This window comes from Panicum virgatum, chromosome 5N (genome assembly GCF_016808335.1).
Source record: "Panicum virgatum strain AP13 chromosome 5N, P.virgatum_v5, whole genome shotgun sequence".
Classification (NCBI taxonomy): Eukaryota; Viridiplantae; Streptophyta; class Magnoliopsida; order Poales; family Poaceae; genus Panicum; species Panicum virgatum.
The window spans coordinates 15,238,315-15,263,084 of NC_053149.1; the positions used below are offsets into that span (position 1 = coordinate 15,238,315).

At 44.1% G+C, this 24,770-nt stretch overlaps 2 protein-coding genes and 2 pseudogenes across 2 annotated transcripts; all 4 read right to left on the minus strand.

Annotated features, from left to right (window-relative positions):
- Positions 1 to 291: 291 nt before the first annotated feature.
- Positions 292 to 4,643, minus strand: LOC120674595 (putative disease resistance protein RGA1). The gene is made up of 7 exons (XM_039955754.1): positions 4,528 to 4,643; positions 4,113 to 4,296; positions 2,651 to 3,722; positions 2,079 to 2,521; positions 835 to 1,409; positions 699 to 737; positions 292 to 606 (listed from the first exon to the last, which is right to left on the minus strand). Exons 1-4 carry the CDS (start codon positions 4,641 to 4,643, stop codon positions 2,433 to 2,435), a joined length of 1,461 nt encoding a protein of 486 aa, XP_039811688.1. The 3' UTR covers positions 292 to 606; positions 699 to 737; positions 835 to 1,409; positions 2,079 to 2,432.
- Positions 4,644 to 10,324: 5,681 nt separating this feature from the next.
- LOC120674596 lies at positions 10,325 to 14,130 on the minus strand (annotated as a pseudogene).
- Positions 14,131 to 17,318: 3,188 nt separating this feature from the next.
- Positions 17,319 to 21,892, minus strand: LOC120673488 (annotated as a pseudogene).
- LOC120673487 (protein argonaute 4B-like) lies at positions 21,892 to 23,015 on the minus strand. The gene is made up of 3 exons (XM_039954333.1): positions 22,877 to 23,015; positions 22,290 to 22,460; positions 21,892 to 22,192 (listed from the first exon to the last, which is right to left on the minus strand). The coding sequence occupies exons 2-3, from the start codon at positions 22,458 to 22,460 to the stop codon at positions 21,983 to 21,985; spliced, it is 381 nt and encodes a 126-aa protein (XP_039810267.1). The 5' UTR covers positions 22,877 to 23,015; the 3' UTR covers positions 21,892 to 21,982.
- Positions 23,016 to 24,770: the final 1,755 nt, after the last annotated feature.

The following is a 24,770-nucleotide window of genomic DNA, read 5'->3' on the forward strand; positions in this document are numbered from 1 at the left end:
CCAACGACTCCCAGTAGTAGCCATGGATGTTACATGAAAGCCTTCTTTCATTTTTTTACATATTTGAAATTTTCTTTTCCATGACACCCTACTTTAAAAATTCCAGGTAGGTAAATACAGATGCATACTCAGAAAAAAAAACACAAAGCATATAACAGAGATGGCACACACATAGTTGGTCCATACCACAATTTCCTGTTAAGTGTTCACAAAGCCTATGAGGTAAAATACTTGTTGCACCTTTGGTCAATGCAACATGCTTATAGCCAGAATGGTATAAGATTCAAAAACTAGCAAATGAACAAAGCTTACATTGTATTGCATTACTGAAACTGCTCTTGTACAGATTACAATGGCACCACAACTACACCAAGAAGGATGAGACGAAACAACACTATCAGATCCCTCCATTCAGTAAATTATACACCTCTCAGTTACATGACAAGAAGGTTCAGTCCAACAACAACAGATGGATTGGCAAGATCACAAGAAACAGCTATATTGCTTCTGCTGCTTATTCACTCCAGCACTCTTCTTAGTCATCAACAATAGTTACACCCGGAGGGAGCGTCATTAGTCTCTTAATAACGCATTCCTGATCAAGGCCTTGAGGACAACAAAAATACACAACTATAATCAATCCAGAATCGAACATCTCCGGTGTAAATGGTACCATACAGCACAAGATATGACATTACCTCGTGCTGGCGCCTTAACACAGCATCCCTAGCTTTCACCTGTAAAATAAGGGGGAGGTGAACACATGTAATCTACACCGAAGCAACAAGTATTAAAAGAGGCTGAAAAGAGTCCCGAGGAAATAAATAATCATACATATTAACATCATCACCGTCAGAGTCACTCCACTTTGCAAAGCCGTCACAAGGCAAGCCCACATCCAAGTGACCAGCAATGTATTCAACAGAACTGTCAGGGTGCTTCATATCAGCATGTCCACGATTGGTGCAACCATAGCTGTGCTGACCTAATATTAACAAAAGAAAAGGTGTCAACTTTGAAGGGTAACCAACCAAGCACAAACACATAAAAATATTAAAGATAATAAGAAGTCTTTATACAGTCATGGTTGTGCAGAAGCAGTTTGAGATACTATAAATTCAAATTTCCAGGATAATGATGATGCCAAACATGGAGCAAGGGGGCAAACAAACAGGCCAAAATAGCAAAGATCATGTACTGCAACCAGAAACAGATTACAATTACAGGCAGATAAGTGGATGTTAGTGCAGCAAAACAATTCAACAATACTTAGTTTAAGGTAAAGAGTATATAACAGTATATACGTTTTAGCATACCTCTATGGCATTTGGGAATTATTTGCAGTAACCATCTTGTGCAGTTCTTTCAGTTATATGAGTCTTGGGATTTGGGAAGGTGACATGTCTAGCCTAGAGGAAGAAGTCACATGTTGATCAGATCACCTTGATTGAAAGTTCTATAGGATATATATGCTGTTCACATATATGATATGTCTCGGTTGTTCAAATAGCAGTTCAATAAAAAAAGACATTGAATTAATTGCAAATCAACCTTAAAATGTTCACTGACTATTCATAAGAGCATGTGAAACCAGAACAAGCTTTTACACCGGATTATGTTGATTCAGACCTTGAGAAAGGAAGCAGATTCGGACCTTTAGAAAAGGGAGAACCATTTGGAAGCTAACAGAAAAAAAAATGAAAAATGACCAAGTGAACAGTTCAAAATCTAACATCCATAAAAAATGGATATCATCAAGAGACATCCAAGGTCTGAAAAATCTAAGGCAATTGTTTCAGAGTTAAGACTACTGAATTCACTATGGCATCATGAATGACCTACATCCAGTTAGGGACTGCAGCTGAACATTTACGGAATGTCTCTGAACTATTGTTAAACAACAATCTTCATTTAAACAACTATTGTTAAACGTACATCCAGGTTAAACAACAATTATCAAATATTAACTGTATCATACGACAATCATATAGAACCAAATTACGGTTTACTGATTCTAGGGTTTAGTAGGATGCAAATTAATGAAGGGATGAGTCCAGGTGACGAACGGTGCAGAGTACCGGAGGGCAGCCGATCGCCGGGTGTTCACGCGGCGCTGCTATGGCGGCTTCTGGAGGCCGGCAGCAGCTTGGAGGGAAGCGCCGTCCTCGACGCCGGCCGGAGCAGCCCGGAGGGAGGGACGCGTGTTGGAGGCCACCGGGAGCCCGGAGGGACGCGGCGTCCATGAGGCTGGCCGGAGAAGCCCGGAGGGAGCTAGGAACCCGTGCTGGAGGAGGCCGTCCGGGAGCGCGGAGGGAGCCAGGCGAGGGCACGGCGTCGGCGGCGGGCTGAGCGGCGTCACAGGGCGGCGGGGCGAGCGTCCAGGCCTCCAGGCGAGGGCACGGCGTCGGCGGCGGCCTGAACGGCGTCACAGGCTAGGGCGGCGGGGCGAGCGTCAGGTCTCCAGGACTCCGGGCATTAGTGCCTTTTTTTATATTTGAGGATGCACAATGACAACAATGCCCTTTCAATGATAAAATCAACAAAAAATATTATTTGACATAGGTATTGGGAGGCATTGGAAAATATTGAAAAGTATTTCCAAGCATGATAAAAGAGCTCCATCCGAAATAGTTGCTTAATGATGCCGCACCATGCTGCAGCCACGTGGAATCTTCATTACAAGACTCAATGAAACCAAGAGCAGCCCATTGATAAATAAGATCCTCTGTTGCCATCTTGTGGCCCTTTGGAAAGATTGCACAATATGTGAAGCATAGCCTTAGGTCCGGCGGCATACTGCTATAGCTTAGTTTCAAAGATGCAAGCACATCATCGTAGTCTTTTACTGTCGTAGATTTATTCCACATGCCATTCTCTTTTACTGAAACCCATGCCTCAAAATTCTTGGACCTCAACATGTACCCAAGAACACGAGCTGCCAGTGCCACACCTTGACACTTCATTGCAATCTCCTTCCCAATATTCTCCAAACTTTCTTTGTCATTATCTTCAAAGCCCACTATCTGCTTAATTATACTCCAGCACACATCAGATGACAGGGGCTCTATGGCGTATGCTTCAGTCGTTTGAATTTTCGAAGCAATTTCAGCATCTCGTGTGGTTACAATGACATGCACTTTGTTGCGTCCACTGCATAACAATTTTAGGGAACGTTTCAGTTCATCAATCTTAATGGCACGGTTCTCCCACAGGTCATCTAAAACAATCAGAATATTCTTAGGAGCAGGTGGATCAGTATCTGGCTCTTGTGTGTTGGTTTGGTGACTCTGGTTGTTCTGACGTTCTGATCTTATAAATTCTGCAACTTTATTGGAATCAAATGTTTGGGAATCATAAACCCATGCTTTCTCATAGTCCATGAAGTGGGTATCATTGAAAAGCAGTTGTGCCAACGTTGTCTTGCCAATGCCTCCGATGCCATAGATCAGAAGGATAATGAAATCTGATGAGGAGCTGGCTTGAGTTAAAAGTGTCATTACTTTCGCTTTATCTTGATCCCTTCCTAGGACATCTACCTCTATCACCTCTGACGATGTTTCACGGTCATCAATAAATTGCTGTGCATAGGAACTGTTGCCTGCCGTGAAACTGAATTGCTGGCGTTGCTTCGAAATATTCTCCAGTCTCTCCCTAACCTCCCTCATCCTATCAGCCATACTAACCTTAGAAGCAGCTGTGAGATAGAGTTTTAGAACTTTCAACTGAAAGGAAAAAAAAAAGGTTCTGTTAGCATTATTATATTTGAAGCGAAACACCCAGCTGCGAATTTTATTATCTACTCATTTGCGCAAGATGCTTGGCCAAATAGTTTATTCTTTGTATACAAGAAAAACAATGCAAATTAATGGAACTTCAAATAGGCGTACCTTAAAAGAGATATGATGGTTGAAAGGTAACAAATAATCTTTTTACTGCTAATTAGAGACGTCTTTTTATGTTAATTCTCACTAGACACTAGAAAACTAGAGAAATTCTGGGTATCTCATCCCCATAAAAAGCAAAGCATCTGCAGTATATTTCATTTTCAAAACCGCTAAAATTGTAATAGCACGGATCTCATTGGTTGCTGAATGAACCAGCAGGGTGCGTACCTTCTGCAGAGCTGATTTCCTGGTAGCATTGGCCTCCAGCTCATCGAAGATGTCGGAGGAGGCAGTGGTGAGGCGGTTGAGGCACAGCTGCACCGACCTGTCCTCGACGGACCGCCTCTCCGCGTCCCCCATCAGCGCCTCGATGGACTCTAGCGCGTCCCTCGAGACACTCCCAATACAGACTCTACTTATAGAATCTACTTATAGAATCTAAGTCTCAAACATTCCATCACAAGAAATTATACTTCACAATACAAAGTATGTTATTTTAGTTTATATGGCCCACTTGTCTCTCTCACATTCATTCTTGATTTACGTGAAGACTTGGAGTCTTGATTTCTCTCCCTCTCTCTTCCATAAATATACTGTCACATCAGTAAAACACAATAAATAGGAGACTTAGACTCCATAGTACTCGAGGTCCTTGCGGAACCTCCGGTGCTGCACGGCCACGCCGCCGCCGGCCGCCGCCACCTTGCCGCACACCACCTTGACGACGGCGGCGGCGAGCATGCCTCCGATCTCCGCCATGGCTGCTGCTGCTGCTCGCGCCCACGCCTTCGGTCCGCCGCGCCGCGCTCCGGGTCTCCGGTGGCGGTCGCCTTGGCTTAGAACGCGTGGGGAACGGGACGGGAGTTCCTACGCGGCTATCTATGCCCAGTGTAATGGTCCTGTTTGGTTATCTTTATTCCAACATTTTTCAAGAAAAGAATTTTGCATGGATGGTGGCCTAAATGAAGTCTATTTGCAAAAAAATTTCAGGAATTGGTGTAACTTTTCACGACGAATCTAATGACAGTAATTAATCGATGATTTGCTACAGTGGCGTTACAGTAACTGTCCTCTAATCGTGCGGTCAAAGGTCCCATTAGATTCTTCAGGGTTCCTAGCGCGGGGGTTCTGAAGTTGATTTTGTAAACTGACTTTGTTTGACATCGTAATTAGTGGTCAAAGTACGTACTAGCTCATTCTAGAGAAGAACCAAGGCCAATGGTTGACTGCCGGTCAATGGCGAAGGCTGTCGTCCACACTGATGTCTGTCGGGTCTGTGGATGCGGTGGCTTAGGGATGGAAACGGTCGGTGAAAGACTCCACCACTTTTACTTTCACATTTTTTTTATCGGAAACGAAAGCGGTACGGTATTTTCGAAAATGAAAGCGGTGCCGGTATTCCGGTAATTTCGAAAACGGAAATATACGGTCGAGAACACATCGATAACGGTCGAAACCCATCAAAACAGTATTTAAAAAATGATAAACATATCAAACAATAGAGCATAACATTAACAATATGATTTGACACATCTCATATGCAAGTAGTGAAGATTCGATTAAGATATTAATCCAAATATCGAACCAATCCGTGATAACTGACACATAGTAGCATGCACGATAGTATGGCACAAAGTTGCACACAACATACGTGACATAGTCATACATGATCATTAACCAAATTCAAATAGAGACTTAAACATATACTAGCATGCCATTAAGAATAGTACTAGTGCAGGGCCGCAGGCTGCCTATGCCTACAGCTGAACCTCAGGCATGTCATCATCATCACCTGTCACATAATCATCATTGACCAGTTCTGAAAATTCATCCTAAAAATATAAAAATATATTAGTACTCATATTATCATACCAAAGTACAAAACCAATAGCCAATAATGGAATGAGAAGAACCAACCTCACGGGGGTCACTGGCTCACTGGGTCAGGGAGTGGGGAGTGGGGGATTTTGAGGCTAGGGTTAACCTGAAAGGCTGGGCCAGCAGGGAAACCCGCGAGCTATTGGGCCGAGAAAATATGTGTTGGGCTGGGCTTCAAATACGGTAGGATCCCTAAAATACGGTAATACCGGCGGTAAATTACCGCATAAATACGGTAATTTTCGAAAACGGTCGGTAGAGGCTGAAATCATTTTCGCTTTCAGTTTCGAAAAAAATACCATTTTCGTTTCTGTATTTTCGGTAGCCATTTTCATTTTCATTTACACCAGAATCTCGGTAAAACCTTGAAAACGGTTCCCGGTAATCGAAAATTTTCGTTTTTGTTTTCAACCCTACGGTGGCTCTAGCTAGGCGGTGGCCCAACCAGTTTGTCGCTTGCACCAACGCCATCCCCATGCAGCCGCTAGTAGGGCTGGGTAAATTTAACCGAGAATCGAAAATTGAACTGAAATAACTGAGAATTGGAACCAAATTTTCTCGGTTTATTCGGTTCAGTTCTCGGTTAACCAAAAGAACCAAACTTTCAGCCCAATAGCCCATTAAAAGCCCAACTGGCCACACAAATTCTAGTCCATTTCATCTCAATCCCACCTCCCTACCTCCCTCCCAGCTCTCACAGCACAGCCACCGCCCGCCCCTATCCCGCCGCCCCCGCCCACGGCACCACCGCGGCCGTCCCCGACTCCCCGCTACCGTCATCGCCCAGGTCGTCTCCGTGCCCGGCTCCCGCTCATAGCGGCCGCGGCGGCCGCCGCCCAAGCCATTCCCACCGCCAAGTGCCCCAACCAACGGCCCGAGCCACCACTGCCCAGGCTGTCCCCGCCCCCGGCCACGATGGCCGCCGCCACCCCGGCTCCACGCACCCGGTCCCCGCCCACGGCGGTCGCCGTCGCCCCGGCCGCCCAGCTATCTCTTTAGAGATATTTCAATCCTTAAGGTCTCTCTTAACTGACTCATCCCACGTCAGTTTAGGTCAACCTCTACCCCTCTTTACATTACCGACCCGCTCAAGAACACCATTACACACCGGCGCCTCAGGAGGCCTTCGTTGGATATGTCCAAACCATCTCAGCCGATGCTGGATAAGTTTCTCCTCAATTGGTGTCATCCCAACCATATCCCGAATAACTTCATTCCGGACTCTATCCCTCCTTATGTGCCCGTAAAACCACCGCAACATCCGCATCTCTGCTACACTCAGTTGCTGGATATGTTGCCTTTTTGTAGGCAACATTCAGCACCGTGTAACATCGCCGGACGAATTGTTGTCCTATAGAATTTGTCTTTTAGCTTTTGTGGCACCCTCTTGTCACAAAGAATGCCAGAAGCTTGCCGCCATTTCAACCAGCCAGTTGAAATTCTATGCCTAACATCTTCATCAATGTCGCCATCCTTTTGTAGCACCGATCCTAAATACTGAAAAGTATCCTTCTGAACCACCACTTGCCCATCTAGACTAACGTCTCCCCCCTCACGCCTAGTCGCGCTGAAATCGCACATCATGTACTCGGTCTTGATCCTACTAAGTCTGAACTCTTTCGACTCTAACGTGCGTCTCTACAGCTCTAACTTCCTATTAACCCCTGCTCTACTCTCGTCAACTAGCACCACATCATCAGCAAAGAGCATACACTAAGGGATCTCACCTTGTATATCACTTATGACCTCATCCATCACTAAGCAAATAAATAAGGGCTCAATGCTGACCCCTGGTGTAGGCCTATGTTAATAGGAAAGTCAGTGGTGTTGCCATCATATGTCCGGACAAACGTCGTCGCATCCTTGTGCATATCCTTAATGAGGGTAATGTACTTAGTTGGGACTTTGTGCTTCTCCAAAGTCTACCACATGACATTTCTCGGTACTTTGCCATATGCCTTCTCAAGGTCAATGAAGACCATGTGCAAGTCCTTCTTCTGTTCCCTATATCTCTCCATCAATTGTCGTATTAAGAAAATCGCCTCCATGGTTGACCTTCCAGGCATGAACCCAAATTAGTTTTGGGTCACACTTGTCACTCTTCTTAGGCGATGCTCGATAACCCTCTCCCAAAGCTTCATCGTATGGCTCATCAGTTTAATCCCATGGTAGTTAGTACTACTTTGAACATCGCCCTTATTTTTGAAGATAGGTACTAAAATACTTCTCCTCCATTCTTCCGGCATCTTGTTTGACCGAAAAATGAGATTAAAAAGCTTAGTTAACCATATTATTGCTCTATCTCCTAGGCATCTCCACACCTCAATGGGAATACCATCAGGGCCCATCGTTTTACCTCCCTTCATCCTCTTCAAAGCCTCCCCGATCTCTACCTCCTGAATTCTCCTCACAAAACGTCTGTTGGTATCGTCAAAAGAGTCATCTAACTCAAGGGTAGGGCTCTCACTCTCCCCATTAAACAACTTGTTGAATTACTCTCTCCATCTATCCATGATCTCCTCATCTTTCACTAGCAGTCGATCTGTCACATCCTTAATGCATTTGATTTGGTTGATGTCCCTTGTCTTCCGCTCGCGGATCCTAGGCATCCTATAAATGTCCTTCTCCCCTTCTTTCGTGCCTAGCCGTTGATACAGGTCATCATATGCCTTACCCTTTGCTATACTCACAGCTCGCTTTGCAACCCTCTTCGCTAATTTATAGCCATCGATGTTGGCTGCACTCTTATCAAGGTGGAGGCGCTTGGAACACTCCTTCTCCTTAATAGCCCTTTGCACCTCGTCGTTCCACCACCAGGTGTCTTTCCCCTCCTGTTTACCTCCCCTACTCACGCCAAACACCTCTGAGGCCACCTTTCGAACACATGTTGCCATCTTTAGCCACATGTCATCTGCGTCTTCTCCTTCTTCTCAAGGCCCCTCACCTAGCATTCTTTCCTTAAACGCTTGTGCCGCTTCCCATCTAAGCTTCCACCACTTTGTTCTCACAATCTTGGCACGTTTGTCCGGGTGGACACGTACCCGAAGATGAAAGTCCGTCACCACAAGCTTGTGTTGAGGGACAACACACTCCCCAGGTATCACCTTACAATCTAAGCAATCACGTCTATCCTCCCTCCTAGCAAGGATAAAGTCGATCTGGCTCGAGTGTTGTCCACTACGAAATGTCACAAGATGGGATTCCCTCTTCTTAAACACGGTATTTGCTATCAACAAGTCGTAGGCTAACGCGAAGTTCAACACATCCTCCCCCTCTTGACTCCTGCTACCATACCAAAAACCCTCGTGCACTCGCTCGAACCCTACATTAGTCGCACCCACATGGCCGTTGAGATCTCCTCCTATAAAGAGTTTCTCGCTGGTAGGCATGGTACCCCATACTATCTAGATCTTCCCAGAACTGCATCTTGGTGCTCTCACTAAGGCCTACCTGAGGGGCATAGGCACTGATCACATTCAAAACCGAATCTCCAACTACCAACCGGATTAGGATAATCCGGTCTCCTTGTCTTCTAACCTCTACGACTCCATCCTTAAGGCTCCTATCAATCAAGATGCCTACACCATTCCTACCCGGAGTTGCTCCCGTGTACCAAAGTTTGAAGCCAGTATCCTCAACCTCCTTCGCCTTCTGACCCTTCCATTTAGTCTCCTGAACGCATAAAATATTTACACGCCTCCTAATTGCTGCATCAGCTAGCTCTCACAACTTACCCGTTAGGGACCCTACGTTCCAGCTACCTATACGAATCCTAGTTGGCTCGGCTAGCTTCCTTACCCTTCGCACCCGTCGAGGGAAGTGCGAAGGCCCTTGCTTATTTTTCACTACACCCGGGCGTAGATGTAGCGCGCCATTCAGGTGACGACCCGACCCTTGCTCACTTATCATCGTACCCAGGTCACGATACGACGCGCCCTTGGGGGGTGGCGACCCGGCCATTGCCCATTTATCACCACACCCGGGTTCCGATGTAGCGCGTCGCTAAGAGGGTTACGCCCCCAACAAGTTTCTTGTGGGTTTCAAATCCATTAGAGTGGCTATTTTTTATGCTGGTTTGCCAAAACATAACGCGACCCTCCTCCTTTACCCGGGTTTGGGACCGGCTATACTGAGACGACTCAGAAGAGAGATAGTCTTCCAGTCAGCATAGGCGGAGTTTTACGGATATCCTAATCAATAAGAAATTTGGTAGCCACGATAATATGATTGTAGACATATGCTTCGATGAATAGATCTCGTCTTCGCAGCGTGATACAAAATGAATAAAAGCTAGGGCAGTACGATTGATGAACAATAATTTAAGCTAACGTGGTTTAAGATAATAACTGCATCAGATAGAAATCTGAATATGGGATGGGTCAAATGGAATGAACAGGAGGAATGGAGGTTACCAAGCTTATCCTCCTTGTATACCCTTTAACAGGAAAGATAGATTCAATTTATCACATAAATTTGATGAAAGAGAACCATCACAAAAATGGTAATGAATACTGGAAAAACATACTGAAAATATATTATGAAATAAATTGTCAAGGTATTCATAATGCTCCAACCTTCCTTTTCTAGAATAGAAAATGGATAAAGATCCGACATTTTACATCATCCAATGCATACGATCATTGTCGATTATTACATCATCATGCCAATAAAATATTTGGAAATTATAAAAGTAAATTGCTCTAGATTATAAGAAAGAAATAATTCCTGCACATCCTTTCTGCAGAATAAAATTTTTCAGAAATCCAATTGTGGTAGCTATTATTGTTAGTTTTTGAAAATCATGGAGAAAAGGTGTTTTGGAGAGCAATTGATGTGCTCTTTGTACCATGATATGTTCAAATAATTACATGCAAGCTTGACAGTGCATGTAGAGATACATATTTATAACCATACCTGAAAGTAAAAGAAAGACACTTAGCCATAGAAATAGAGATATGCATATCATTTAAGGCGGTTGCAAGGTAAGCTAGAAACCTTCAAACATTATAAATATCTCAGGACTGGCTTTTCGAGATTGGAAAGGCGATCTAGGTGAAGCCACCAGTGAAGACATTTCATCATAAGCATCTGTATTTGAATTTTTTCTGCCTTGTAGTCAGCAATTCAAAAGGAATCAAGAAAGCAGATGCTTCAGAATCATATAAATAAAACTGCAAAATAGCATTTAATAAGACAATGGTGCCAAGAACAGTAAAGGCCAACACCCTCAAAGCCAGATACACACTACTAAAATAAATAAGCGCAACCATCACTTTTAATTTATCTCTAGGTCTCAGCAACAGGGAACAGCAAACTGTACAGAAATAGAAGAAATTTCACTTATTTTCATGAAATGTCGTGGGTACGTACATCTGGGGTCATGCTGTTGGGACAATCTATTTTCTCGTGTGAAGTGGCAGTGGCACATATGTACAACAACATACAATTATACAGCAATACACTTTCAAGTTTCAGCATTGTTCATTCAGGGCTTTACACTGCCATCCCAAATGAAAGCTGCAGGTAATTGTTCAGCATTAAAAAAAATCCAAGCCCCTCATGATCTTGGGGTTCGATACTTGATTTGCCTTGCCACATATCTCTACAGCAATAGGATAAAAAAATTAATTAGGAGAACAATTTGCAGTGCATAAGTATATGAAGTGGACAGTGAGCATAAATTCCTAGCTACAAAACATATTAACTATTGCATACCGACCAGTCTCCTTTTCAGTTCCAAAATGGACTTTTGTCTTTCCCGGACAAAGTATTTCATTGACTGCATAATGAAAGGGAGTGAGATAGCTAGATATAGTTAAGAAAATGGAAGTTGTAGTGGACAAATGGTTATACGCTGATTCATACCCCTCGTTGTTGGACCTCAATTGATCTACACAGTGCTTCTCTTTTTGTTAGAAGATTACTGGATGATGATCTACCTCCCGTCGTCTTGGTCAATCCAGCAGAGTACGCCCAGACCAGTTAGGAGGAGCAGGCCACCAAAAGCGCAAACAAAGCATCGCACCAGGCTGCATGACATATGCAAGATTGTTAAGCGTTTCGCTTATATGCAGGAAAGTTCGATGTGCAAGCTAGCATAATAAGCTGAGTTGTTCATACTTACAAGGGCAAGAATGTCGCAGAGGCTGAAGTTGTGAGGACTAGAAATGCTGCAAGCAGCAGTCTTGCGCCGTTTTGTCTCATCCAACTTGCCTAAAATCATCAGGCAGCTTTATTAGCTACCTTAACTGAAATACGCGTACTTAGAAATCTAGAGCATATTAATAAATCAGACATGCAATTGCACAGACATACTTGCATATAGATGCTTCTCAATAAGGGGGTCCTTAATTGATTCTACTACAATATCACTAATCTCAGATGCCCCTTCTTCATGATCCTCATCTCCAAGAGTATCCCTCAGCTTTTCCTCATCGTTTTCGTGGCTCAGACGGAATGATGCTTGCAGGGAAGATGGCAGGGGTACCTCATCTGGAGGAACATACCTGAGAATCAAGATGGACACAGCAACTATAGTGAACGCTAGGAGCGTGCCAACACTAAATGCTCATATAGTCACATGCATATAGCAGTACACTGCCATGATATCTGGCATATTCTCTCTATGTGGAGAAGGATCATTCATTAAATTGAACCTCAAGATAAAGTTCGTATATAATCTCAAATAAGTGATTGTAAATTCATACCATGCCAGCCAGTTGAGAGATCCATGAAGAAAGCGAGAGAAGCTGCGCAGATGCCAGTGACGATTGTGCTTTTGACTGGAACTTGTGTCGTCTTGTGGACATCAGAGAAGAATGATGGTAACAGGCCATCTCGCGCCATGGCCGAGGGAAGTATCGAAGTGGACTTATAAATATCCATAGCAGCATCAATTAAAGTTGCATTATACATATGTTGGTTGATAGAACAAATAAAGCAGAACTGATTATCTATATCCAGATAAGATGGCAATATCCTTCAGATGTTACTGACAAAAGGGTGCAGAATACAAGGGTAATTTACAGTTAATCATTTGAAGCAGGTATTATTTGCTTGGCCCATTTTCCATGAATCACATAAAAAATTTGAATGGCAAGTTAGATAAAACATGTTTATACCTGTCGCAATATAGATCCCATCAAGGTTGAACAAAGAGCAAGAACAGCACCAGTAGTTACCAGATACCTAAAACAAGACAAGAACAGGAATAGTCTCAATGGTACGCACACCAGATCATTCATGGCAAAATGGGAAGCAGTCCTTACATTGCCCAGTGTATGCCATGTCTTGCAAAGGCAGATGAAATAGGGGTATCTGGATCCATAGCAAAGTATGGCACGAGACCAACAATAACAACTGAAACCAACATGTACAAGGAACAGCATAGCGACAATGCCGTTGCGATTCCCAATGGCAGATCTCGTTGTGGATTTTTCACCTGTCAGAAATTAATATAAGATAAATATTATTTTTTTACTTTCTAGATGAAGGAATAATATTTTGAATTTGATGCCAACTGCCCATCAAATAAGAAGTGGCAAATCAATAAGGGAAATAGGATGTTTCGTGACCTCAGCAGTGCTGGCAACTGAATCAAAGCCTATGTAGGCGAAGAAGACAGTTGCTGACCCAGCACGCATTCCATTCGCTCCAAAAGGGAAAAATCTGAAATCATTAGTGTAACTATGTAAGTACAATACCTGCTGGCTTGAGGAAAAAGAAATCAAAGTACCAGGATTTTTAGCATTACCTGCCAGCAACCTTGTAGCCAACCCATCCTGTTTGAAAGCCGATGTAACTACCAGCAATAATAACAAACAGCATCACAGCAATTCAGGACTGTCACAACTGCTTGCACAAATGAACTCTAAAAAAACAGAGAGGAAAGATCAGATGCCATATTCTCGGAAAAAGGAGTGATAACTCTTGCTGAATCGGAGAAGGTAGCAACCTCTTTGATCCCCACACATAGCAGACCAGTGACAAGGAAAACAAGGAAAGCAGCACAAGGATCAACAACAACATCAAGCCATGGGATTTCATGTCGAGCTAAGATCCATGGCAGACTATCAGCTCCTCTGAAAAATAGGGCCTGAAAACATAGTGTTAATATTAATACTGTATGTAAAGATAGATGCTCAAATTCAATCATTGATTGGTATGCCATATGAACAAGTGATTGATAAAGCATAGAGAATAGAGCAAGAGGCCTTTACCTTCGGCGTCGACGGTGACCGGCTCCGGCAGCGAGCGAGCGGGGATTTCTCAAACACGCTATGCTCTAGCGATTGGGGGCGGAGCAGGCGGGCTGCCGCCACGGGTCGATGCGCAAGAGCGCCACAGCTTGTTGTCGCCACACCGCCATCCTCCGGTCCTCGTGCCGCCCTGGCAGGGGGTCGCTGGTCGCCCGTGCCGGCCGCTGCAACCTAGCACGGGGAAGAACGCCGGGAGGCTAGCGTGGAACGCGCCAACCGGAGCCGCGCAGGCCGTCGGCGGCCGTGCTGGACTCGCGGCCCACGAGCCTCCCGCGGCCCTGCTCCGGAGCAGGGCCAGCCGCCGGCCACGCGCGCCTGCTGCTGGCCAAGCGCGCCTCAGCTGGCCATGCGCGGCTGCCGAGCGAGCGACTCGCACCCCCACCGCGGACCAGTGTGCCCCAATAATCTTGCGCGCAAGGACGGAGAAAGAACTGGGAAGAACATGAAAGCTAGCAAAGCTTCGAATCAAAATTACATTCCCAAATCACAACAAATCGAAGCAAAACTTGAGCCATAGATTCACTGCACCAAGGACAAACGGATCCATGAAGAATCTCACGAAAAGCTGAAGCATCCATCACGAATTTTGGAGTCAACCGAAACCCTACCAAGAACTCGGATTTGGGGAAAACTCCAAATCCAAGCCGAATCCGTGAGAGATTTGAGAGAGGATCAAGCCAAAGCTGCCCATAAATGTCCTAGCAACAATTTCCTCAAACAAATCTCGCGGGATTTGGCCTCCAACGTGAAGAACGAAAAATCCCCCGAAACACGTACATGCCGGAACATCAGAGCTACGCGAGCTCGGCCATGCACTCACGCGTCGGAGCCGCCGCTGCCGGGATGCCGGAGCTGCGCGAGCTCTCCGATCCCTGCCGCCAGGATCTGAGATCCAGCGGGGCTCGTTGCCCTAGGCCGGCCGTCCCCAGCAGCGCTCGGCGGCCTCCGGCTTCGTGGGGTGCGGCGGAGGAGGCGCGACGTCGGGGGAGGCGGTGTCGCGGGGCCACCAACGTCGCGTGGTGCGGCGGGAGAGGCGCGACGGGCGGAATGCGACGGGGTTACCCCGCGGTCAGGCGGGGGAGGCGGCGTCTCGGCGTCGCGTGGTGCCACGGGGGCGGCGCGATGGCGGAGGAGGCGGCGGTCGGCGGAGAAGACGCGACGTCGGGGGAGGCGGCGTTCGGCGGAGGAGACGCGATGGCGGGGGAGGCGGCGGTCGGCGGAGGAGACGCGATGGCGGGGAAGGCGGCGTCGCGTGGTGCCGCGGGGCGGCGCGATGGCGGGGGAGGCGGCGCTACTGGCGGGGAGGCGGCGTCTCGCGAGAAAAAAAAAAAGGAAAACGCCCCCAAATCAAGCGATGCGCGGGAGCGGGTACACGCGGTGGGCAAGAGAAGCCACGGTAACAAAAGAATTGGATTTGTGGCAGAAACATTTTCTTTTTCTTTAATAGTGTTTTGAGGTTTGGTCAAACACTAAAATCTTTTATGTGGGTCTGAAAATAAACTTTGTGAGAGGAGTGAGTGGGTTAGAGTGGGTAACAATTGTTTTCGAATCTTCCCATCCTTTATAGTATAGATTAGTTCATAATAGAATATTATTTGTCAAGTAATAACGAAATGTGCTACAGTACTAAAACTCAAATTTTTTCACTAACTAAACACACCCTAAGATGTGTGTTGTGATAGAGTAACAAAAAAAAGCGCAAGCATAAAGAATTTTGATTATTAGTTTCAGATCTTAGCTTTTATATAAATGTCTACTACCTATGCCTCTAAAGATCTGGCTAATCCTAAATGTGACGTTCATTCTATTTTATTGGTGCAGAAAAGTGTGTGAAAATTGAACGCGTAATTTATTCAGACAATAGATAGTGCTCCAATCATTAAGGTACGTTATTTAGACATCAGATCCGATCATGCGCCTAGAGAACAAATAGCATGAAGCCATCATCAACCAGGTGCAAAAGGAGAAATTTCAGATTTTGACATTTAATTCGTGCGCCTCACTAAATTTGACATTCAATTCGCAAGTCTTTCAGAATTTGACATCGGGACTACGAATTTTTTCGGTTTAAGTGTTTCTCGTCTATTTTCTCCAATTTTTCTCTTTTACATTTCCTTTTCGCTCTCCAAGCCATATGAAAATACCGAAATGCCCCTGCCTTATCCTTTCAAGTGAACACTGCTCCCAGGCCCTTGCGCACGGGCTCTTCTCCTCCTTTCTTGTGAACACTGCTCCCAGGCCCTTGCGCACGGGCTCTTCTTCTCCTTCTCCATGAGCCCGAGCTAGGGTTTGGAGCTCCTGGCGCCGCTCCCAGGCTACCCCAGCTCCCTGCGCCGCCCCTGCTCTACGGCGCCGGCACTGCTCCCTGTGCCGCTCCAGGCCGCCCAGCTCGCTGCGCCGCCCCTGTCGCCACTCCCTGCGCCGCCCCAGGCCGCCCAGCTCGCTGCGCCAGTGGTCTGAACCGAAGGGATTGAGAAAGGCCTGGGAGGGAGAGAACAGGAGTGAGAAAGGTCCGGTAGGGAGAGAGCAGCAGCGATACAGGCTTGGGAGGGAGCGATACAGGCCTGGGAGCGGTCCTTTCGTATGGCTTGGAGAGTGAAAAGAAAATGTAAAAGAGAGAAATTGGAGAAAATAGATGAGAAAAGCCTAAACTGAAAGAATTCGCAGCTCCGGTGTCAAATTCTGAAAGACTTGCGAATTGGATGTCAAATTCAGTGAGCCGTGCAAATTGAGCGTCAAATTCTGAAATTTCTCGGTGCAAAAGCAAAAGCATAGTTGTCTGGCTTTCAAACATGGAACGGAAAAGCCAAGCTGAATCTGTCCCATTCACCACACCATCCGATCCGCAGCTCAAACTCAGCAGAAGAACATGGAAGACCTGACCCTCTCATGCAGCCGAGGCAGCTGCGGCAGGGGCGCCGCTGGCCGACGACGCGGCCTCCGACATGTCGTCGAACCTGACGAACTGCCTGACCTGCGCCGCCGCCAGGTGCGCGTAGTACACCGGGGCAGTGGCGGAATCAGGATTGAGTTGAACCCCGGGCCGAGTTTTAAATATAATTGTGACAAAAACCAGACGTCGACAAACTCATAGTTCAAAAGATACACGAGAACATAATGGAAGTTCAAAAGATACACGAGAACATAATGGAAAGATAGAAAATATACAACAAGTATCATCGCGAAGTAGTATATTTATTCTTCTTCAGCAATTTTTTGGGCTTCTTCAGCAATTTTTTGGGCCGAACCCCGGGCCATGGCACGGGTGGCCCGGGGTGTACATCCGCCACTGCACCGGGGCAACTGCAGGAGGAAAACAGCGAGGCGTCACTTGATGAATTCAGGTTGGAGTAGAGAGTGACTGATGTGCCCTGTGACACTTATTCAAGAATGGTGAAGCGAGAAATAGATTTGGCTTACCGACTGATATGGCTGAGGTGCTCTTCTGATACCTGAAATGTTCACATCATATGCAAAGTCAGATAAGAGGAGTGCAAGATTTTTTCTCTTTTTTTTTTGGTTACATGCAGTGTCTGTGTGCATACACATAGGAGAGCAGGGGCAGATCTAAAGGGGGCTGAGGGGGCTCCAGCCCCCCCTACTGCCCAAAATTTCATGGAGCCCCCCCACAGCCATCCCTAAAATTTTGGAGACCATTGATGAAGGAAGGGAGGGAGCAAGGAAGAAGAAGGGTCACCAGCCCCCTCTGCCTTCCATTCCTGGCTTCGCCACTGTAGGAGAGGGAGTGCACTAGCTCGTGCAGGTCATCAGGAGAGAAGCCGATCTCATCATGCAACACATGGTAATGTGTTGGCCTAGTTGTCCCCTTAAATTAACACGAGCATGATTGCTGAATCAGGTCCAAAGAGAGGGGCAAAAAAGAAAGAAAGAAACCAACGAAACACCATTGCACCAAATAACATCATTGACAGCATGAAGCATCGTCAAAGAATTGAACAGACTTACAATCATGCCAGCATGTGCACACATGTAGAAATCGTAGTTCCTGGGATGGCAGATTCCTGTGTCCACAACAGTACCTGCGCAATTGAGATTTCAGCACGAGGAAATTAAGAAGACGCATGGTTCGAAGGAAATGATTGGACAATACTATTTATCTGAAAAATCGAGGTTTACCAGCAGGGACATTAGTCACATTGTCGTCTCTGGGGCCTTTGGGCTCGAAAAACCTCGTGTGGTGGTTCTTCTGTGCAACAATCACAGTGAACTTGGGGAACCAGCTATCATCAAGAAACTTGCATGCCTACATCAAATCGAGAGTATACATAATTCTAAAAGGATCAGTAGGAGCACCAAGAGTAACGGAAGGGTCCTTTTACCTTAATGATCCGAGCCAGCTCAAAGTTCATAACCTCATTAAACTGGCCCTCACCAACTCCATCCCTACAATAGAGGATAATAAGAACCATAGAGAGAAATGACAAAAGAAAACTGGAACTTACTCAGTACATATATTTGCAAATGTTACATCCAGATGGATCTCACCTGAAAATGATGATTTGTTCTGGTTTTTGCCCATTAGTGCTTCTGTAGAAGTCTAAGAGTAGCTCCCTGAAACAATACCAGTTCCAATGAGCCAAGAAACCTTATTAGGACGTTGTCAAGGTCCCAAAATTGCTAATTGAATAAAGCAAAGGAGATTGAAGCAACTCACCTTATGAGGCCATTATCTTTACCCCCCTCTGGCTTGAACAAGGAATCAATCATCTCTAGTCTAGGTGGCTGGGTGCACACAGAAGCTCTGTATCTTGAAATGAGAGGCCACCCCAAGGAACCAACCACCTAATTTGCAAAAACAACATTATGTTATGAATGGACAAATGATAGGTTACAATGCTCCTAATGTTTCATAGGCAGTTCATTAACAGAAATAGTGCTAGTACAGGCAAAAGTATGTAACTTACAGCAGCAACGGATGGTATATTGGACTTTTTTGCAACACTGTGGGAAACATCCATACCGAAGATTATGGTTGAATTTCTGGATACGAGAGGAATGGCATGGTTTCTTTCAATTTGAAGTTGCGAATTCAACCCACCAAGCTGATTGAAAAATGAGGACAGAAAAAACCATATTCAAATAGTTGCCAGCTAAACAAAACACAAAAATGTGCAAATGGCTTTACAAACCTTGGCATTTATCTTTAACAGTAAATTTGTGAGGTACTGATCATCAAATTTGGTGCGCCCATACTCAGGTGCCAAACATTATGTAACAATGCCTGATTCCACAAGATATTTTTGCTTCCAGGGCCCTGACAAGATTAGCAACAATTTGCAGTCCACATAAGGGTATAATAAGCTCGTCTGCAAGCACAAAGTTAGCTTGATTAAGGCCGTGTTTAGTTCGAATGCAAAAAAATTTTGCGATGGAATCTTACTAATTTGAAGTACTAAATGAAGTCTATTTATAAAACTTTTTGCACAGATGGGTTGTAAATCGCGAGTTAATGATGCTAATTAATCCATGATTAATCAATAATTAGCGGATGGTTACTGTAGCATCAATGTTGCAAATCATGGATTAAGTAGGCTCATTAGATTCGTCTCGCGATTTACAGCCCATCCATGCAAAAAATTTTGTAAATATACTTCATTTAGTACTCCATGCATGTGTCGAAACATTCGATGTGACGTTTTTTTTATGTTTACGGGGTTTATGAGGTGGGAACTAAATAAAGGGCAAGCTAGTGCTGCAAACCATAAATGTCACAGTTCTTTCTGACTGGAAGAACACATAAGAGAAAATTTGGAAGCTTAGGAAGCCTCTGCTTAAGCTGCTTGATCATATTATCCACCCTGTTCTCTGGCGTCCCTGAAGGCTCCCTCATTTGAAGACTCTCCTCAAATATTGTATGAGCAGGTTCAATTTTCTGCAAATCAAAAAAATAGTATAGTCGACGACTTTGCATGTACAATATCAGGTATAAACATGGACCTACAATTCCCTTCATTTCACCACAACGAATGAGGCACTGAACAAGATCCTGAACGTTCCACCGCGTCGAAAAATTAACAGCAGCCCATCTATTCACTTGCTCGGGTTCAATGAGCTTCTGAAGAACATAATAGAGAAAATGCTATCAGAAACAGGAATTAATACTGAAAAGTGCCCATGTATCAGGACTAAGAGAACCCTGACCTTGTTGTTGAAGTTCCACCTCCCATTGCGTGCAATAAGTTCTTGATTATTTCCAGCTTTCAACTAACACACGTAAAATTTAATAAGATATAAATCGTTTGCATCATATGATCATCACATAAGAATATGTACAAAAATAAGGCCAGGGCAATTTTAACCAACCATTGGAGCTTGAAGGATTCTACCGTCAACTTGAGCAAACTCTGGAGCTATCGAAATGCCGCACCGCCTCAGCATGGCATCAGAATTGTAGTTACTGCGTTCCAGAGCCTGAATATAATGGTAAGAGTTCAAATTTAATCAAACAAGGCTATTGCAGTAAGCTGATTAAATGTCTAACTCTTGAAACTTACAGAAGATAAATCTGACTTCCTCTTGCTAGCATGCTTCCGGGATTTCTCAACCAGCGAGGACCTCTGTAGTACAGTAAGAGCCTTCTTGTACCTTTGGAGTGAAACCAGATAGCAAAGCTACATACGCAATGACATGAGCATGTTAATCTCTCATTTAATTTAAATAATATCAAAAGGAACAACAATTCACAAATACCTCTATAGGTAGATAATTCAAGCGCTTTGGTTTTCCCACATTCAAACAGGGGAGGTGAGCAGATTGTTTCAGTTCAATATTCCAATGCTGCTTGAAGTATTCATAGACTGTTATTTCCACGGCATCAGCGCTATTGCCATTTTTTTTCTTCCATATGAACCTAAATAAGAGAGGAATGTTAAGCAAGCTCCAGGTGCCTTTTTTTTTTTTGCCAAACCACTGCAACTGAAACTATTGTAGTCTCACGTTTGTTCAGAGCAAGACTTTTCACTCAAATCAAAAAATTTGAACTCAGCGTTTGTGTGGGTGGTTTTGATCCTTAAGCTCTTTAATACATCCGTAGCCTGAAAAGTTGTTAAGAATGGACAACCTTAGAGGATGGAAGTAATGTGGTAGAAGACAATTTTCTAGGACTACCACATTAATGAAAAACAATAAGAAACAACATGGCTGTAACTTAGTTTGCCCCAGTCAATTCTACAAATGTCCCTGATATCCTGGTTGGACAGGAGAAAATCAATGACAGGCCCGGGTTTGACAATTGTTGTTGTAGACGCATCTGTAGCATCAAACAATATCATGGTGCACACACTTTATAATTTTGTCATTCAAACTGTAACATCATGATAAGTTAGGCCTCTAGATGATAATCATACCAACATTAAGTGAGAGACCACTTTGAGTAAGTCGAAAGCTGGAATGATATCCTTGCAAACCCTTAATTCCACCATGGAGGTCAATTGAATTGGAAAGGCTGTTGTCAAAAAAGGATTGCCGAACCAGAAGGCAGCCCCTAAAGTGTCAAAAACAATAATGTCAAACAGATTAGTGAAGTGAGAATTTCCTCACAATGTTATTTCATATGGTATTGGTACAAATAAAAAAGAGTGACATGAATACAAATTTCTAACTGTATAATTAGTTCTTGACAGTAAATATTACTTCTTCGCTGAGTTTTGCCTCAGTATGATGTCGAGGACTTGAATAGCTTCCTCGTAGTTCTCTGATTCCTGACCTCGAATGACTCGGGCAATGGAGTCCATCGGAACCGTTCCTGCAAAGGACAACTCCACTTTAAAGATTCGTACCTGGAACGGACGTTTCATCCTTTTCATGTCACTGCCCCCAGGACTTCTATTTTCTCCAGGGATCATACTTGTTGCAACCCTGAAATTGCGAAAAATTGCACAGTTAAGACCAAATAGCCCAATATCATAGCAATAATAGAAACATGTAACAGAGGTGGATTGGTCACTTTGCAGATGAAACATCCTCAACTACTACAGTGTACACATTCTTGACATGCTGCAGGGCGCCAATCGTGAATAGGTTCTCGTCACCGTCATAAGCAAAGCTCACATTTGTGAGCTCGGAGGCATAGATCTCCTGCAACTTGTCAATCATTTTTCTACCCACACCCATTTCAACCACTTGTTTATTATCCTCATACATCAATTTCACCTGCGTGCAATAAAACAAAGCAATGTGTGAACTTATTTGAAGAAATTCAGGAAATGAAAAGAACACAGACTGGACTGCTACAGTACATACTACATACATTGTAGTGGTGGAAGATAACATCAGGACTGTGAACTGAAACTTTGAAGTGGTTTGCAAGGAGCCGTATTTTCTTCCCTTTTGTGCCATATCCATCATCTGGCCTGGAGATTGGGAGTCTCTCAGAAACTTGCAACTCGCCTGGGTCACCTTTGCTAGTGGTTGATTCCATCTAAGAAGAGATATTTCGTATAAATTATTATTTTCGCAAAGCGACTACGAAATCTTCAGAAACAAAACCGAGAACATGCATATGCTTTCATCTGCAAGACTGCAACTAATAACCTGTCGACCTGAGGCCACTCATCAATCACAAAATTTCACAAAATACATTTTATCCCCCAAAAATAGAAAAGGAACAAAAGAATTGCATATATTGTCGATAAGATGCCCATGTGTACGCTTGCTAAACAAGAAATGGGGAAAGAATCGCCATTCACATCCAGGAGAGATGCACGCATGATCTGCGCCGGGATTACGAAGAAATCGAAGGCGCTGCTGCTTATAAAGCAAGAAGGGGAGCACATCGTTCGCAAGAGAAATGGAGGACGATCGAGCAGACGAGCGAGGAAGAAAGCGAAGGCTTACTCGTACGGCCTCGACGCAGATGGTCGGTGCCACAAAACCCTCTCGTTCTTCTTCAGGCGAGGCAGAGATCGTGTTCTCCTACCGCAATATAGGCAAGCAAGCGAAAGGCCCCGCTGGTTGGCCTTCTTCACCCAACCAGACGCTTGGGCTCATGAGTCATGCCCGTTAGTTGCCTCTGTGCCCCTTCACCTTCGTTTCGTCACTGAAATGCGGGGCAGGGAAGGGACCGCGGGGCCCGGCTCAGCCTGGCCCTGGGGCGCTTGGTCAATTATGTTGAGGCTTTTTAGTTCTAAAAAATTTTACACAGTACCTATCACATCGAATCTTCGAACACATACATAAATGAATCATTAAATATAGTTAAAAAATAACTAATTACACAATCTAACTGATTAGCACGAGTTGAATTTTTTAAGCCTAATTAGTTCATAATTGAACATTATTTATCAAGTAACAACGAAATGTGCTACAGTACCAAAATTCAAACTTTTTCACCAACTAAACACACCCTGAGTGAATACTTGCGCATGCAGAATCTTTTTCGGTAGGATCATGTCAAGGATCAATGTTCATTGAGATCATGTTTCCTAAAAATTTTCCTACGGTATCTATTAAATTGAATCTTCGGACACATGCATGAAGTATTAAATGCAGTAGTTTAATAGTAAACGACGAGACGAATCTTTTAAACTTAATTAGTTCATAATTAAACATTAATTGTCAAATAATAACAAAGTGCTACAGTACCAAAAATCCAAAAAAAACGCGAACTAAACAAGGCTTCAGGCTTTGCCCAGTTTGCATTACTTTGCATGTTCTTGTAGCAGCATAGGTGGAAATGACAGTGGGGAGAAAAATCACTGTGCCAGCAGTTCGCTGCAGGACAGTCTGAGTGTGCAATCCCCGTCCATAATTACATGGATCACTGCAGCCGATACGCATTGAACCTCCCAGAGTGACATGTCCACATCACCATTAGAGCAAGTAAATTGTAAAAGTTAAACTATAAGAAATCTTTTTTATTCCATGTTACACCTTCTCTTTTCTAGTCCCCCTCACATTTATTTAATGATGGCCCACCACCTGCATATGCCTCCATACCCAGCTTAGTGTTATCTCCTTTAGGAGAGATTTAGTGGGGGATAAACTACATGACTGGCTTTGCTTAGTGGATATGTTGTTGAACATTAATTTACAAGAGCGGATGGATACCTTCACTTAGTCCCTACAAGATAATGGCTCCTTCGCGGTACATTCTATGTATAAAAATCTTATTAATAATGGTATAAAGGTTACACAAGAAATTTAGCATGCAAAGATACCTTTAAAGATTAAAATCTTTATGTGGTACTTGAAAAGGGATTTGTTACTTACAAAAAATAATTTAGCCAGGCGAAATTGGATTGGAAGTAAAGTGTGCAACTTCTGTAACTAGGAGGAAAGTATCCAACACCTTTTTTTCGATTGCGCTTCGCTAAATATTTTTAACGTGCTATTCACTTAGTTTTTGGTTTAGCACCACCAAAAAATATTGATGATTTATTTAATCATTGGTTAAAACAAGGGGTTATAAACCAAATTTACATTTATTGGAAGGTATATCGGCTATGTGTTGGGTGATTTGGCTCTCTGCGAATGATGTTGTTTTTAACAAATGTCAACCAAAAAACTTTTTACAGGTTTTATTCAAGGAAACTTATTGGCTACGCCATTGAACACAGTTGCAGCGCTTGAGGATGAAAAGGAGAGGACGATTCAGGCATGTCGTTTGCTGGAGATGTCGACTCTTTATTTCTTCGCATCCGATGGATGTCCTTTTAGTTTACGGATTGGCTTTCAATAAGCATGCTTTATATTTTATTGTTAGAACATGGTGTGGTTGCTACTGTATGTA

Coding starts and splice junctions, on each gene's coding strand:
- LOC120674595 (XM_039955754.1), bottom strand. CDS start 4,643: ATGGCGGAGATCGGAGGCATGCTCGCCGCCGCCGTCGTCAAGGTGGTG. Junction 4,297..4,527: donor AGGTTCCGCAAGGACCTCGA/GTACTATGGAGT, acceptor TTCTATAAGTAG/AGTCTGTATTGGGAGTGTCT. Junction 2,522..2,650: donor TTCCACGTGGCTGCAGCATG/GTGCGGCATCAT, acceptor TATCATTGAAAG/GGCATTGTTGTCATTGTGCA.
- LOC120673487 (XM_039954333.1), bottom strand. CDS start 22,460: ATGGAATCAACCACTAGCAAAGGTGACCCAGGCGAGTTGCAAGTTTCT. Junction 22,193..22,289: donor TTATCTTCCACCACTACAAT/GTATGTAGTATG, acceptor TATTGCACGCAG/GTGAAATTGATGTATGAGGA.